At 41.9% G+C, this 13,572-nt stretch overlaps 1 protein-coding gene across 1 annotated transcript in view; it reads left to right on the top strand.

Moving 5' to 3' along the window:
* Positions 1–9,890, top strand: part of shroom4 (shroom family member 4) — an 80,954-nt gene extending 71,064 nt beyond the window's left edge. Inside the window, exons 5-12 of the mRNA XM_085806477.1 lie at positions 1,003–1,067; positions 2,695–3,525; positions 5,226–5,840; positions 6,301–6,433; positions 7,331–7,432; positions 7,551–7,721; positions 8,668–8,810; positions 9,733–9,890. Coding sequence (XP_085662603.1) covers positions 1,003–1,067; positions 2,695–3,525; positions 5,226–5,840; positions 6,301–6,433; positions 7,331–7,432; positions 7,551–7,721; positions 8,668–8,810; positions 9,733–9,889 — 2,217 coding nt within the window. The 3' untranslated portion in view covers position 9,890. The remainder of the gene's footprint in view (positions 1–1,002; positions 1,068–2,694; positions 3,526–5,225; positions 5,841–6,300; positions 6,434–7,330; positions 7,433–7,550; positions 7,722–8,667; positions 8,811–9,732) is intronic.
* Positions 9,891–13,572: the final 3,682 nt, after the last annotated feature.

Genomic DNA, 13,572 nt, shown 5'->3' with positions numbered 1-13,572 from the left:
TTTTTAAAGCAGAAGTAAGTGATATATTTGTGTTAATATAAGTCTTAAATAGTTATATCTTCCGACAGCAATCACATAGAGTGTTTGGTCTGAAACACGGGTCTGTCAGTCACTCTGCTCTGCTCTGAGCCGAGGAGAAAACATTTATCGTATCCTACAGTTTTTATCCAATGAGGAGAGAGAACGGCATGCAGGGCTGTGTGTGCAGCCAAGGGACGCCGTGAATGTGGCGACGTAGGGACGAGGACTGTTATGGTGCGTTCAAGGAAACTCGTATTTTTCCGACCGTGAAGTCGTACCAGTTCGATCTGATACGAGTTCACCGGTCGGAAGTTACGAGTGGCCGTTATAGTGACTTTCACCGGTAAAACAGGTCGGAAAAACACGAGTGGGTTGCCTGAAACGCTACAAAGTCGTAAGTTGTGACTTGAAGCTGTAATTTACGATTTCAAAAGCCTGCCTGGAACGCAGCATTAGCGAAAACGACCGGACCACTTACTTCTGCTTTAAGAAATTATGATGTAGATTTGTTTGAAATTACAATTTAAATCGTGAAATATACAAAATATCCTTTTGCGAAGAGTTGATTGAAAGAAGGTGAAGTGTAGCATCGACTAAAATACAAACACAACCAGATTGTATTAAAAATGACATGTAAAAATGTGAGTTAATTGATGTTTTAAGCAAAAATGCCCCGAAAAATGAACTGACCCCAGTTTCTCTTTGCTGTATTTTCTTAAATCTAATATTTTGGGGTTTTTGTTATGACCATGAGAATGATCCTTAGTCTTTAAAGACACTGATATTTTGCAGAGTTGTAGTTGGTCTGGTCTCCACCCGTCGGCCTTATCACCACTGAAGTCACTGCAGGGTGGAGGCACACACACACCCTCTTCCCTCCAGTTTATGTGTGTGTGTGTGTGTGTGTGTGCTGACCAACCAGATTGAAGCCTTCCTTCATTCCTTTGCCGTTATTAACCCGCCTTTAAATCTCTTCCACAGACGTATCCCGCCCGGCAACAGGAAACGACGACCAAGCTCAACAGGAAGTACAGCCTGACCGAGAGGTGAGCCACTTCCTGTGCAAAAACGCAGAGGCACGCGTTGGTATAAACATCTTCTGTCCGACTTTTGATTATCCTGTAGATTTTTTTTAAATATACAAACCCTGACGAACGCACACGCTCGTCTCTTGATTGTCTCTAAGTGAGTCTCCGGGGACGTGAGGTGGGGCCGGCCCATTGTGCCACTGGCAGCAGGAAATCCCTCTCCGTCATGGCTGGCTGTGATTTGACTGTAATGAGCTCTAAGTGTGCAGGGCAATCATCCATGCTTAAAATGTGACCATAATGATATGTGGTCGGGCTGGTGAGTCCTGTAGGTTAGCAGTGCAGGGGGTGGGTCGATGGGGTGCGGGGGCTGTTTCAGGACACGCATGGCTTGTAAAGAGGCCTCCGCTCACATCTGACCTGAAAAAAAAAAACAAAAAAAAGGAAACACAAGCTGTAATTTAACCACTTTCTCCACCGACATCCATCACGGCGGCTCTGAAACACCCGACTCAGCAGCACCAGGACCAGTGAATGTACAAACTACAGCCAGGTTTATAACTGTTTCCTCCCCGAGAATTATGGGTATTTTACGTGTGGCGTTCAATTAAATCAGATTTACTCCAAACACAATGAAAGTTTTGTGACCAAACCATTTTATTATTGGGATTTCTTTAATTCCGTGAGTATTTACCAGAGTAATATTGGAAGAACTGTTTGGTAGATTAAGAGTCGGTAAGCTAAAGTCAGGATTTAGTTAGCCTAGCTTAGGATAAAGACTGGAAATACTTTTTATGAATCCAAAAATTAATCAATAATGAATGAAAGAGGGGCGGTGCGTGGCGCAGTGGGTAGAGCGGCCGCCCCATGTAGAGGCTACAGTCCTCGCCGCAGGCGTCCCCGGTTCGAATCCCGCGTCGGGCAGACCTTCCCTGCGTGTCATTCCCCCTCTCTCTGCCTCCCCATTTCCTGTCTATCTCTACTGTCATCACTATCAAATAAAGGCAAAAAGCCGAAAAAATATACTTAAAAATAAATAAATAAATAATGAATGAAAGAAATATTTAGGTGGTGCAAACAGAAATATAATTATAACCACACTCCAGGCTCTTACAGTATATGGATGTATCGTGGGTTGCCAGATTCAGTGTCTGTTAATGACAATAGTTAGTAATAGTGAGTCAAAGCTTAAGTCAGGCTTTAGTTAGCCTAGCTTAGTTTAAAAACTGAAAACAGGAGCCACACATCTACTACATCTAATAAACACACTGTTTGTTGATCAGGGCCTGTTTTCTTAATCAGTTATTTAGCTAATTCAGCAATAAAACCAAACATTTCCATTTTGTGCTTCTCTAATTTGAATATTTTAACAATCTGGAGAAGCCATCTTGATTTTTATAATTCTTATCATTTTACGATCCCAATAATGGATCAATAATGAATGAAACAGTTGTGCAAACACAGATGTATTGATAAACACACTCATGGGTTGCCAGATTCAGTTTCTGTATAAACACAATGATGCCAAACCTGGCAACCCGGTCAGAAAACATTGAACTTTTTTTTATCTTAACGACTAAATAACCAATAAAGTTATTTATAAAAACATTGTATTGAACACATTGTTTACTTGTTGTTGTCATAGAGACTACCCCAGCTGGAGACGTGAGTCCCGACCACCTGATGCCTCCTCGCCGCCGCATCATCAGCACCTCCTCCACCACCACCACGGCCGATGGGGCGGCAGCGACCGCAACGGCTACGCCTCCGCCCCGCCGCCGCCGGCTCCTCTGGCGCTGCGAGGTCGCGCCATGTCGGAGAACGACCTCCGCTTCGACGACGGCGGCGGCAGCCACCGCTGGTCTCCGTCCATCTCCATGGCGACCAGCCAGACGCTGAGCGAGGTGGAGGAGGGAGGGGGAGGAGGAGCAGCGACGGCGAGGAGCAGCAGCATCATCAGGCAGAGCAGGAAGAAGACGCCGCCGCCGCCGAGACCGCCGCCGCCGAAGTGGGAGCAGTTCCACCGCAGACGGGCGTCGCACCACACCCTGTTCCCCTCCTCCTCCTCCTCCCCCACCTCCTCCTCCTCCTCCTCCCCTCACCCCGCGCCTCCCTACTCCTCCTCATACGTCCCCGCGGCCGACACGTCCAGGCAGCGCTCCTACAGCCTCCCGCCGGAGCGCCAGGAGGTGGCGGAGAGCTGCCGCCGCTGCACCTGCCCCCACGCCTCCTCCTCCTCCTCCACCCAGGAGGAGCAGCGCCACGCCCACCACGCCTCCTCCTCCTCCACCCGGGAGGAGCAGCGCTACGCCCACCACGCCTCCTCCTCCTCCCAGAGCCAGGCTCCGCTCCAGGAGCAGCAGCTCTTCACCGTGGCTCCTCCCAGCCCCATGTTCTCCAGACGCGGCTTCAGGCCGGTGGCTCCGCCGCCGAGGGAGCGGGAGGAGTCGACTCCTCCTCCTCCTGAATCCAACAGGTGAGTTTATAACTGATGTTACCTCTCTTGTCTTTTCTTCCTTTCTTTCTTTTTTCTTTTCTTTTCTTTCTTTTTCTTGTCTTGTCTTCTTGTGTTTTTAGGGCCACGGGCCATCGCACTGGGCACTGGTCCCTACAGCTATGAAATAGCTGCAGGGACCAGTGCCCGGGCAAATCGGTATGCTATTACTTTTCTCAACAGATGTAAGTCGTGAAAAACTGCGCAAAATTTTGCATTGAAGTCAATGGGACGGGCGAAAAAAGAAAAAAAGAGCGAAAAAGACCAATCATTGGAGTTTAACAAACGTCTACTGCTCAGGCATACTTTCACCTAGAGACTTCATTTGAACTTTAAACAGTAGACACAAGTCTTGTGTATTGTCGTATTACTCCACGTTTTGATAGGTATTATAGTTTTTGATCAATCCCTGATCAATGACCATGATCATTTTTGGAGAAATTATGAGATTATAATGGGTGTGTATTGGACGGAATGTTCGTGTCAGAGTGCGTGACATCATCGGTTAGAGTGGGAGAAAGCCCAGAAAAACTCCAGATTTTTTCTCTTTTCACACTCAGCCCGGCCACAATTTACACTCTACACACATAATTTTTTCAGAAAATTGTAGACAAATTTGTTCTGTCTCTCACCATGTGCTCAAAATATCAGAGAGACTTACATAATTTAAATTATCAGCCTCTAAGTGCGGCCACGTCTGTCTCTGCTCCTCATTGACTCCAATACAAAGATTTTCTGAGAGAAGCAGAACGGACTGATGTTTTAAAACTGCCAGCGTCTCCAAAATATTTACTGTAGAAACACCAAATCGTACCAAATTTTTCAGGAACTCCTTACAGCACCGTTGATCTGTGTTTTGTTCTGATAGGAGTTACCGTTTTTGTCACAGTAAGCCTTTTGCGAGACCAGTGCAGAGGCAGAAAATCGCTCTTTTTCTTGACGTTACCTATCGTCATTGGCAACCACCTCAAGTTGCCATGGTAACTTCTGATTCTCAGGCCAGAGCTCGTTAACTTCATAAACAATCCACCTGGCGCTCGTTTAAATGTTTATAAACACAGACACAGCTAAATCAGACTGACACAGGATGCAGCTACTAACTAACTATGTGTCAAGTCAGTCACACACACACACACACACACACACACACACACAGACTCTAGGACCAGCTTCATGTGATTACAGTTACAGACACAGACACACACACTCCAACACACACAGGTAACTTCATGTGATTATACACACACACACAGTTAACCTAATGTGGTTACAGCTCCTCCATATCAGTGCTTATAGAAAGATGATCATGTGTCTGATCAGCTCTGTCTTAAGATCGTTGGTTTGATTCCCATGTTGACAGAGATGGCAAAACCAGCCGTAGCTCCCGTGGCCCTCTCAAAATTTCCCAGAGGAAATTTTCTAGTTTTTCTTTTCTTTTTCTGTTCTTTTTCCTTTCTTTCTTTTTTTCTTTCTTTTACTTCTCTTTCTTTTTTGTCTTTTCTTTCTTTTTTCTTTTCCTTCTTTTTCTTTTTCTTTTCTTTCTTTTGTCTCTCTGCCTCCCCCTTTCCTGTCTATCTCAATGTGCTATCAAAATAAAGGCAAAAAAGCCCAAAAATATACTTAAAAAAAAAAAGATTTGATGAAAACTCTTTAATCTCTGTGTCTCCGTCTCTCTGTCTCAGTTACTCTGAGGCGTACCAGGACCAGGACAGAGCGAACCCTGTGAAGCTTCACAAGCAGCAGTTCAACCTGCGGCCGGGAGCCGAGTGGGAGAGAACTCCGTCTCCCAGAGTTCATAGCGACGCGGCGCTGCCTCCCGCTGTGGAGAACGGAGGCGTTTTACCTCCAGAGTCGTACTTCACCATGGACTCTGAGCAGCAGCAGCAGCAGCAGCAGCAGACGGAGTCGGAGACCCTGAGCCCGAGCCCGGCCCACAGCCTGGAGGCCGACCTGGACGTTCCCATGGAGACCGACATCGACGACTTCCAGGAGGAGGAGCTGCCCACCGAGGCCGAGCCCATCACCAGCGAGCTGCCGTGCTTCGCGCTGCCGGTCACCGTCCTGGAGACGGACATCGACACCTTACCGCCGACCGACTCGGAGGCGTCCGAGGCCGAGGCGTCGCCGGCGGGTCGGACGAGAGCGGCGAGCGGCTCGGTGGAGGAGGAGGAGCCGGAGCTGAGCCGGGAGAGGCTGAGTCTGGAGGAGCTGTTCCCCCAGAGCGGTGAGGGGGAGGCGGGCAGAGAGAGCTGGAGAGGAGCCTGGAGCCTGGAGCACAACACCGACTCTCTGGACCGGTCAGTCTGCTGGTTTAGTTGTTTGTTCCTTATTTGTTTGTTTGTTTCTTGTTAGTTAGTTTGTTTCTTGTTCATTTGTTTGCTTCTTGTTTGTTTGCTTCTTGATTGTTTCTTATTTCTTTCTTTCTTTCTTTCTGTCTTTCTTTCTTTCTGTCTTTCTTTCTTTCTTTCTTTCTTTCTTTCTTTCTGTCTGTCTTTCTTTCCTATTTGTTAGCTTCTTGTTTGTTTGTTTGTTTCTTGTTTGTTGACTCTGGTGTCAGATGTGTTGTCGTTTCCAAACAAAAAGTTCAGACGATCAAAGAAAAAACGGCTTCATATCCTCAGTTACAGATGTTTTTGTTTTCCTCCTCGTTCATCACTTTGTCTCTTATTTGTTTATTCATGTGTTGTTGTTGTGTCTCTCTCTGTAAATTAAATAAACTCCTCTTCTCCTCCTCTTCTCCTCCTCCTCCTCCTCCAGGCGCTCCGGTGCCAGCTCCAGCTGTTCCTCCTACTACAGCACATCTGCAGCCAAAGCTCAGCTCCTCACGCAGATGAAGGATCTGACCTCCGACCTCCGAGAGAGAGACGACGACGACCAGCTCACGTACAAGGTGACGCAGCTTCACCTCCTCTTACACCTCCTCCTACTACTAAAGTTTTAAGATTTTCATTAGTTTTTATTTTTATTTAGTTTGATTTTTTTATTTTTTATCTCAGTTTAGTTTTAGTGAGTTAAACAAGTGTTTTAGTTTTAGTTTTTCAGGTTTTAGGAGAAAGCCTCTGTCAGACCTCTGAAGATTAACTTTTCCCCTTCCGGTTGCATCCATCCCATAATGTTCCCATCAGTCCTCATCAGGTTACATTCACTCTTATCTACCTGTTGTCCCGTATTGAGCTGTGGTGTTTTCTTCCTGCAGCTTTAGACGTCTCTAAGAAAACTAGAACTAAAATGATGTTATCTGCGTTGTTCGTTGTAGTTTTTATTTACGCTGCAAAAACTCAACATCTTTCCAAGAATATTTGTCTTATTTCTTTTCAAAATGTCTCATTTCTAGTCCAAACTAATCACTTTTCCTTTAAAATAAGACTCATCACCTAAAAATTAACTTGTTAATAATATAATAATAATTAATGATAATTTCCACTTGTTTCAAACAAATATTCACTTGAAATAAGAAGAAAAATCTGCCAGTGAAGCAAGTTTTTTGTGCTTGTAATAAGGAAGAAAAACTTGCTCCACTATCAGATTTTTCTACTTATTTCAAGTTTTAAAAAAAGGCTTGAAAGAAGTAAAAAGCTACTTTTTATGTGATGAGACTCATTTTAAGTATAATGAGATTAGTTTTGACTAGAAATAAGACAAATATTCTTGCAGTTTTTGCAGTGTAGTTCTTGTTTTTGGAAAAATTGTCATTTTTATTTTTATTTTAGTTAACCAAATTATTTTTTCACTGGTAGTTTAAGTCTTAGTGAACTATAATAACCCTGCTCTCCTGCTCCTCCCACAGAAGCAGCTGATGGAGAGCCTGCGTAAGAAGCTGGGTGTGTTGAGAGAAGCTCAGCGCGGTCTCCAGGACGACATCCGAGCCAACGCCCAGCTGGGGGAGGAGGTGAGGGGGGAGGAGCTAAACTCTCTCTTATTTATTTACTCATTCATTCATTCATAAATATTTCACTTCATATCCGTTGTGGCTCTAACCTCGTCTCCCCCCTCCGCCCTGTCGGCAGGTGGAGACGATGGTGGTGTCGGTGTGTAAACCCAACGAGGTCGACAAGTTCCGCATGTTCATCGGCGACCTGGACAAGGTGGTGAGTCTGATGCTGTCGCTGTCGGGACGTCTGCTGAGGGTGGAGACGACTCTGGACACGCTGGACCCCGAGACGGAGCATCACGAGAGGGTGAGGACGAGGAGGAGGAGGAGGAGGAAGATATTTATCTGTTACATCAACGTCTATAGAGAAGTCAAAGATGTTTGATCTGGTTTTCTGAGGGAAACAGAAGATGTGAAATGTGTGAGTTTTAGATGAAGTGGAAACTGAGCTCCGTTTCCTTCTGTACGGTACACTGCAAAAACTGCAAAATCTTACCAAGAATATTTGTCTTATTTCTAGTGAAAATGTCATTTCTAGTCAAAACTAATCTCATTATACTTAAAATAAGACTCATCACATTTAAAAAGTAGCTTGTTTTTAGACACGTTTTACTTCTTTCAAGCATATTTTCACTTGAAATAAGTAGAAAAATCTGATAGTGGAGCACGTTTTTCTTTCTTATTACAAGCACACAAAAAAAACTTGCTTTCACTGGCAGATTTTTCTACTTATTTCAAGTGAAAATTTGTTTGAAACAAATGAAAATTATCTCAAAACAAGTTCATTTTTAGGTGATGAGTCTTATTTTAAGTGAAAAGAGATTAGTTTTGATGAGAAATTAGACATTTGGACAAGAAATAAGACAAATATTCTTGGAAAGATTTTGAGTTTTTGCAGTGTACAAAGTATCTATAGACACAAAATCCTGAAATATTCTGGAAACTGGAATGGTTGTATAATATAAATGTGTTTAAGACGACTAGTTTTATTTCCAAAGCCTGGAGAAGAAGACAGGATAGTTTGTTTAATGAATCTTTGATCGACTCCTGTGAAGCTCGGTATCGTTTCCTCTTCTTTCTTCCCTCCTGGGGATCTGGTTGTTTTAACTGTGTTTATTTTAGTTTATTTGTTTCATTGATGACGTTGACTCTGGTCCTCGTTCATTAATTCGTTCGTTCATATAAAGAGAATAAAGTTCAGATGTTGTGAAGAACACATCGGCTCATGTTTCCTCTCTCTCTCCGTCCTGCAGCTCCCTCTGCTGGAGAAGAAGCGTCAGCTCATGCGGCAGCTGTCTGAGGCCCAGGACCTGAAGGACCACGTGGACCGCAGAGAGCAGGCCGTCAGCCGGGTGCTGGCCCGCTGCCTGTCGCCAGAGCAACACCGAGACTACAGGTAGGTACCACACACACAGACCGACAACCAACAACTAACCAAGTTACACAAATAATAGGAATAAAATGGGAATAAATATTGATCCGAATAAAACTGTGTCATAAATCAATCAGGGTCAAAGTGCTTTACACGATAAAAACGATGAATGTAGGAGACACATGTACATTCACACAAGAATTTCAAAACACAGATTTAGAGGCATTGAGGAAACGCTATCTTACACTCAATTGTTTGCAATTGGGATAAGTAAATAAAATGAGATAAAATAGATAATACTTATTGTATATTTATATTGGATAAAATGAAATAAGAATGGTTTAATTAAAATAGAATAAAAATAAAATAAGGTAATAATAAGGTAAAGTAAAAAAGATAAATATGTATAATGTATAGATAGATCAATCGGATAGAGAGATACTGCAATTAAGACAATAAATAGTTTTATATCGTAATGTCTGTGTCCACTTTTATGTCGTATATGTGTGGTAAATGTATGTCGAAGTTTTTTTTTTTTAATTTAATTGCACATTTGGTGTTTGGGGAAACGTAATTTTGATCCCCTGTGTCACTGTCAGTTACATTGTGTGATTGATAATAAAGTTTACTGAACTGAACTTATAAGAATAAAAATAATAAATGTAAACGTAAACATCGATTTGAAAAATTGAATCCGAACGGGATCACTTTTTTTCTAGAAAGCTGAAAAAGATGCATTTTTGTGAAAGAGAGAAACAGTGATTTATCCGTTTTAATTTTGGCTTCAAAAACATGCAAGACATCTGAAAATTTCATTTCACATGTTTTTTCATTGTACGTAAATATACGTCAATGGCACTCAATGAGCTAATCAGATTGTGGAAATGAAAATGTTAGGAGGAGGAGACGTGTGGTCTGACGGTTTCTCTTTATCTTTCTCTCTCAGTCACTTTGTGAAGATGAAGGCGGCTCTGCTGGTGGAGCAGCGGCAGCTGGAGGACAAGATCCGACTGGGAGAGGAGCAGCTGAGGGGGCTGAGGGAGAGTCTGGGTCTGGGCCTCGGTCTGGGTCTGGGTCTGGGGATGGGATACGGACATTACTGAAGAGAAGGAGGAGAAGAAAGAGGAGGAGGAGGAGGAGTGAGGACCATTTACTGTATTATGACTCCGTTTGAAGACGAGGAACAAAGCGAAGAGCCAAATTCAGTTCGAACATGCAGTGTGAACGTCTGTATCCGTCAAACCATGAATGTCCAAACTGAAACAGAGACGTAGATATGAAGAGTTTGACTTGAAGAAGAAGCACAAGTCCAGCGTCGGACACTTTGAAGAAGAAAAAGAAAGTTTGATCCAGCAGGAAGAAGCTGAAGCTGAAGAAACCCAAGTGCAAGTGAACGCATCACCGCCGCCGCCGCCGCCACACGTCGTGCCTGAACACACCACGTACTGTAAAAACTGAAACTGAACTCCTGCCTTGTTGTTACAGTATCATCACTACGTTGTTGCCAAAGACATCTTCGCTCGATGAATGTCTCATTAAGACGCTGCTTATTTTTTTATTTTTTTTATTCATTCGTTTGTTTTGTATTTAAATCTCCAGGTTCAGAGAATCAAAAGGAGAAACTTTGTTAATGTTTAGTTTTTGTTTTTATCGGTGCTTCACACTAAGAAAAGTGTCCGTTAACAACACTAAAGTCCGTTCTGTGACCATTTATTAATTAACCGTCACTGGCTGCATCACAAACTACATATCCTGTATTATCCCGCATCATATCGTCGTATCAGCGTTGTGTTTAGTCCTCGTTACTGTAACGTGTTTTCACTGTGTTGAGTTTGACACTCCACCGGCTCCTTATACGGTCACTGTTGTGTGATGATTGTTATGTACAGAAGACACTTGTGTTTATATTGTATAACGATGTGTGTGTATATATAATGAAAGGTGTGAAACGACTGGAAAGAGAAGAGAAAGAAAAGACCGAGGAGAGTCAGAGTTTACTGTATATTTTGTTTTTTTGAGCTTGTTCCAGGGCGAAGTTTTAAAGTTTTTTATTTTGTTAATTTTTTATTTTTTTTATCCAGAATTTTTTGCCCCGAACTCTGAATCCTGAAGTTCATATTCACTGGAAACTAATGCTGAAAAAGGAGGAAAAAACCTTAGTAAGCTAAATATGAAGCTACATCCTTGAGCCTGTTAGCTTAGCTTAGCTTAGCTTAGCTTAGCATAAAGACTGAGGGGGAAACAGTTAGCCGGTGTTAAAAGTTTAAACCAAAGCTCACAAATGATGCCAATGTTATCAATCATCAATCTCTCAATTATTCAATTTGTTGGATAAAACTTGAAGAGAAACAAAACAATGGAAAATGTTCATTAGCCTACAATTCACGATTGCTAAAAGGTGATGTTAGCAAAACAACAAAATATTGCTGAATGTTTTTTTTTTCTGAACAACAATCCAAAACCCCCAAATATTTAATATCATAATTAAAATTTACTGGGATTGGAAATACATTATTTTGATCAACTATTAATTGATTGATCCGATCAGAGCTCAGTCTCAAGCTGCTGTTTCCCTCCAGTTTTTTAATGATCTTTATGCTAAGCTAACTTGCTGTTAGCTTCTTGGCAGAAAAGAGAGAAAAAAAAAAATTTAATCCCAAAGTGTCAAACTGTTCCTTTAAAACTTGATTTTAAATCGACAAAAACTCAATAATCAGATTAAAAAAACAAAGATTCATTGACAGATTGATGTCGTTCAGGTTAATTATTTGTTAACCTTCTGCTCTCACCTCCTGTGACGTCTCATGATTTGTGATTCGACCAAAGTCTCTTGAGCTTCAAGTTAAAAGAAAACTAAAAAACCCGCTGCAGCTCAACGAGACTCTTGGATTTCAGAAGAGGAAGTGTTTTTATGTTTTAGGTTTTTTTCCTTCCAGTTTAATGTTCATTCACAGTTTCACAGTTTTACACTCGGCTTTATTCATTTCCTCTGTTTATCTGTCGTCACATGACTCCTGCTGTTTCTCCCTGAACTGTTGATGTTTGTTAAGTTTTGTACATATGTTGTGTATTCTTGTATTATAACAGCAGTTTTCTAAACCAACTGGAAACGTATTGACTTGAGAGAGAAGAGAAGTTGCTTTACCTTTTTTTTTTTTTGTAACTGCAAAAAAAAAAACACTTGTGAGAAAAAAAGTACCATAAATAATAATAATAGTATTTTAAAGTACCTTTTTTTGTCTCCTGTTGTTATTTATAACGTCGTCTTTACCTGTCCGCTGCTTCCAGGGGCGTGTCTACAGGTGGGTTGGGGGGGGCATTGCCCATCCAATGAAAACGCTAAAAAAAATCATTGTTATAGCTCTTTTTTTATTATTATTATTAATGGAGTGTTCATACAGTAGTTCACCTCATTCTTTTTCATATACTTAGTTCCACTGTTTTACCACGAGGGGGCACCAGACAACAGGACAAAGTTTCCTCAATTATAGTACATTTACTTTTGATTGTCTTAAATAATAATGTTTTATACATCATCGACCTGAGTTGCAGAAACTATTTCCAGGAACAAAGAAAAAGATAGTTTGACTAAAACTATGTTCCATCCAGTATTTATATAATCATTATAAACCAGAACAATTTGTTTCAATAAATCAAGTATGGTGGCAATCTGTTTACCTTTAATAGGTGAACGGGGGATGAAGAATGCCAACGAGAGTCCAAATGGAAAAGTTCTCTGTTCTCTGAGTTCTCTGAACTCTTTTAAGTTCACCTTCATTGTTCATCATGGATGGTAGCAGCTGAAAAGACCATCAGATCATATCTTTTTTTTTCAAGCGTGTTACAAGTCCCAGTTTTCTTCTCATCCAATCACATGAGAAATTGTCCGAAAAAGTCTATATTTTAAGCTTGTTTGTAGCGGAAGCTCCCAGTGTCTCCTGTGTCTGTGCAAATCCGGCGGAACAATTTCTCATGTCGAGGCTTCAATACAAGAGGGACATTACAGACGAGCAGTGTGGAGGTATTTGGATGTTTTTTGGTGTGTCTTTTTGGACGAAGAAAATTGGTATCCATTGACAACCATTATATGGACAAATACTGCTGCTCGGACCCCCCCGTAACTCAGAGAAGCCACGGAGGACTCTGAAACTTCTCCCAGGCCTTAGTCGACATGAGGGTGAGTAGATAATGAGTGCAATTTGAATTTTGGGTGAACTATTCCTTTAAGTTCACCTTCAATGTTCATCATGGATGACAGCAGCTGAAAAGACCAAGATGCCTCTTGATGTCCACGGATTATATCATAGTTTTTCAAGCGTGTTACAAGTCCCAGTTTTCTCATCATCTAATATCTGTTTGTCATGTAAATGAGCCGAGACGAAACCTGACTCTGGTGTCAAGTTTCTCTCAGAGAGTAGGATGATTGTGTGTTGGTTCATAGTATCACTCATTGACAGGACTGGTGGGAGGTCTTGCATCGTGTGGACACATGGGGGCGCTGTTGAGACCTGGAGTCAGGACCAAGACCAGAGCATACTAAGACCAAGTCTAAAACCAAACCAATGTGAGACCATTTTCAAGACCATCACTGTATTCAGTACCAGTCCTCATTATAATCACGTGGCTTGATAATTACATTATTCCTCCTCAGCTAAAAAGAAAATATGATTTTATATAAAATCTAAACCATATTTAATGTAAACAAAGTTTGGATTTAACAGAAGATTAAACAAAAGAAAAAAGATGTCACTGCAGCTGTGGTCTTGACTGGTCTTGAGAAAAGTCC

Source organism: Trachurus japonicus, chromosome 18 (genome assembly GCF_045865225.1).
Source record: "Trachurus japonicus isolate A0001 chromosome 18, Traja_1.0".
Classification (NCBI taxonomy): Eukaryota; Metazoa; Chordata; class Actinopteri; order Carangiformes; family Carangidae; genus Trachurus; species Trachurus japonicus.
The sequence above is the reverse complement of the archived record's forward strand: the minus strand, read 5'-3'. Positions and strand labels throughout refer to the sequence as shown.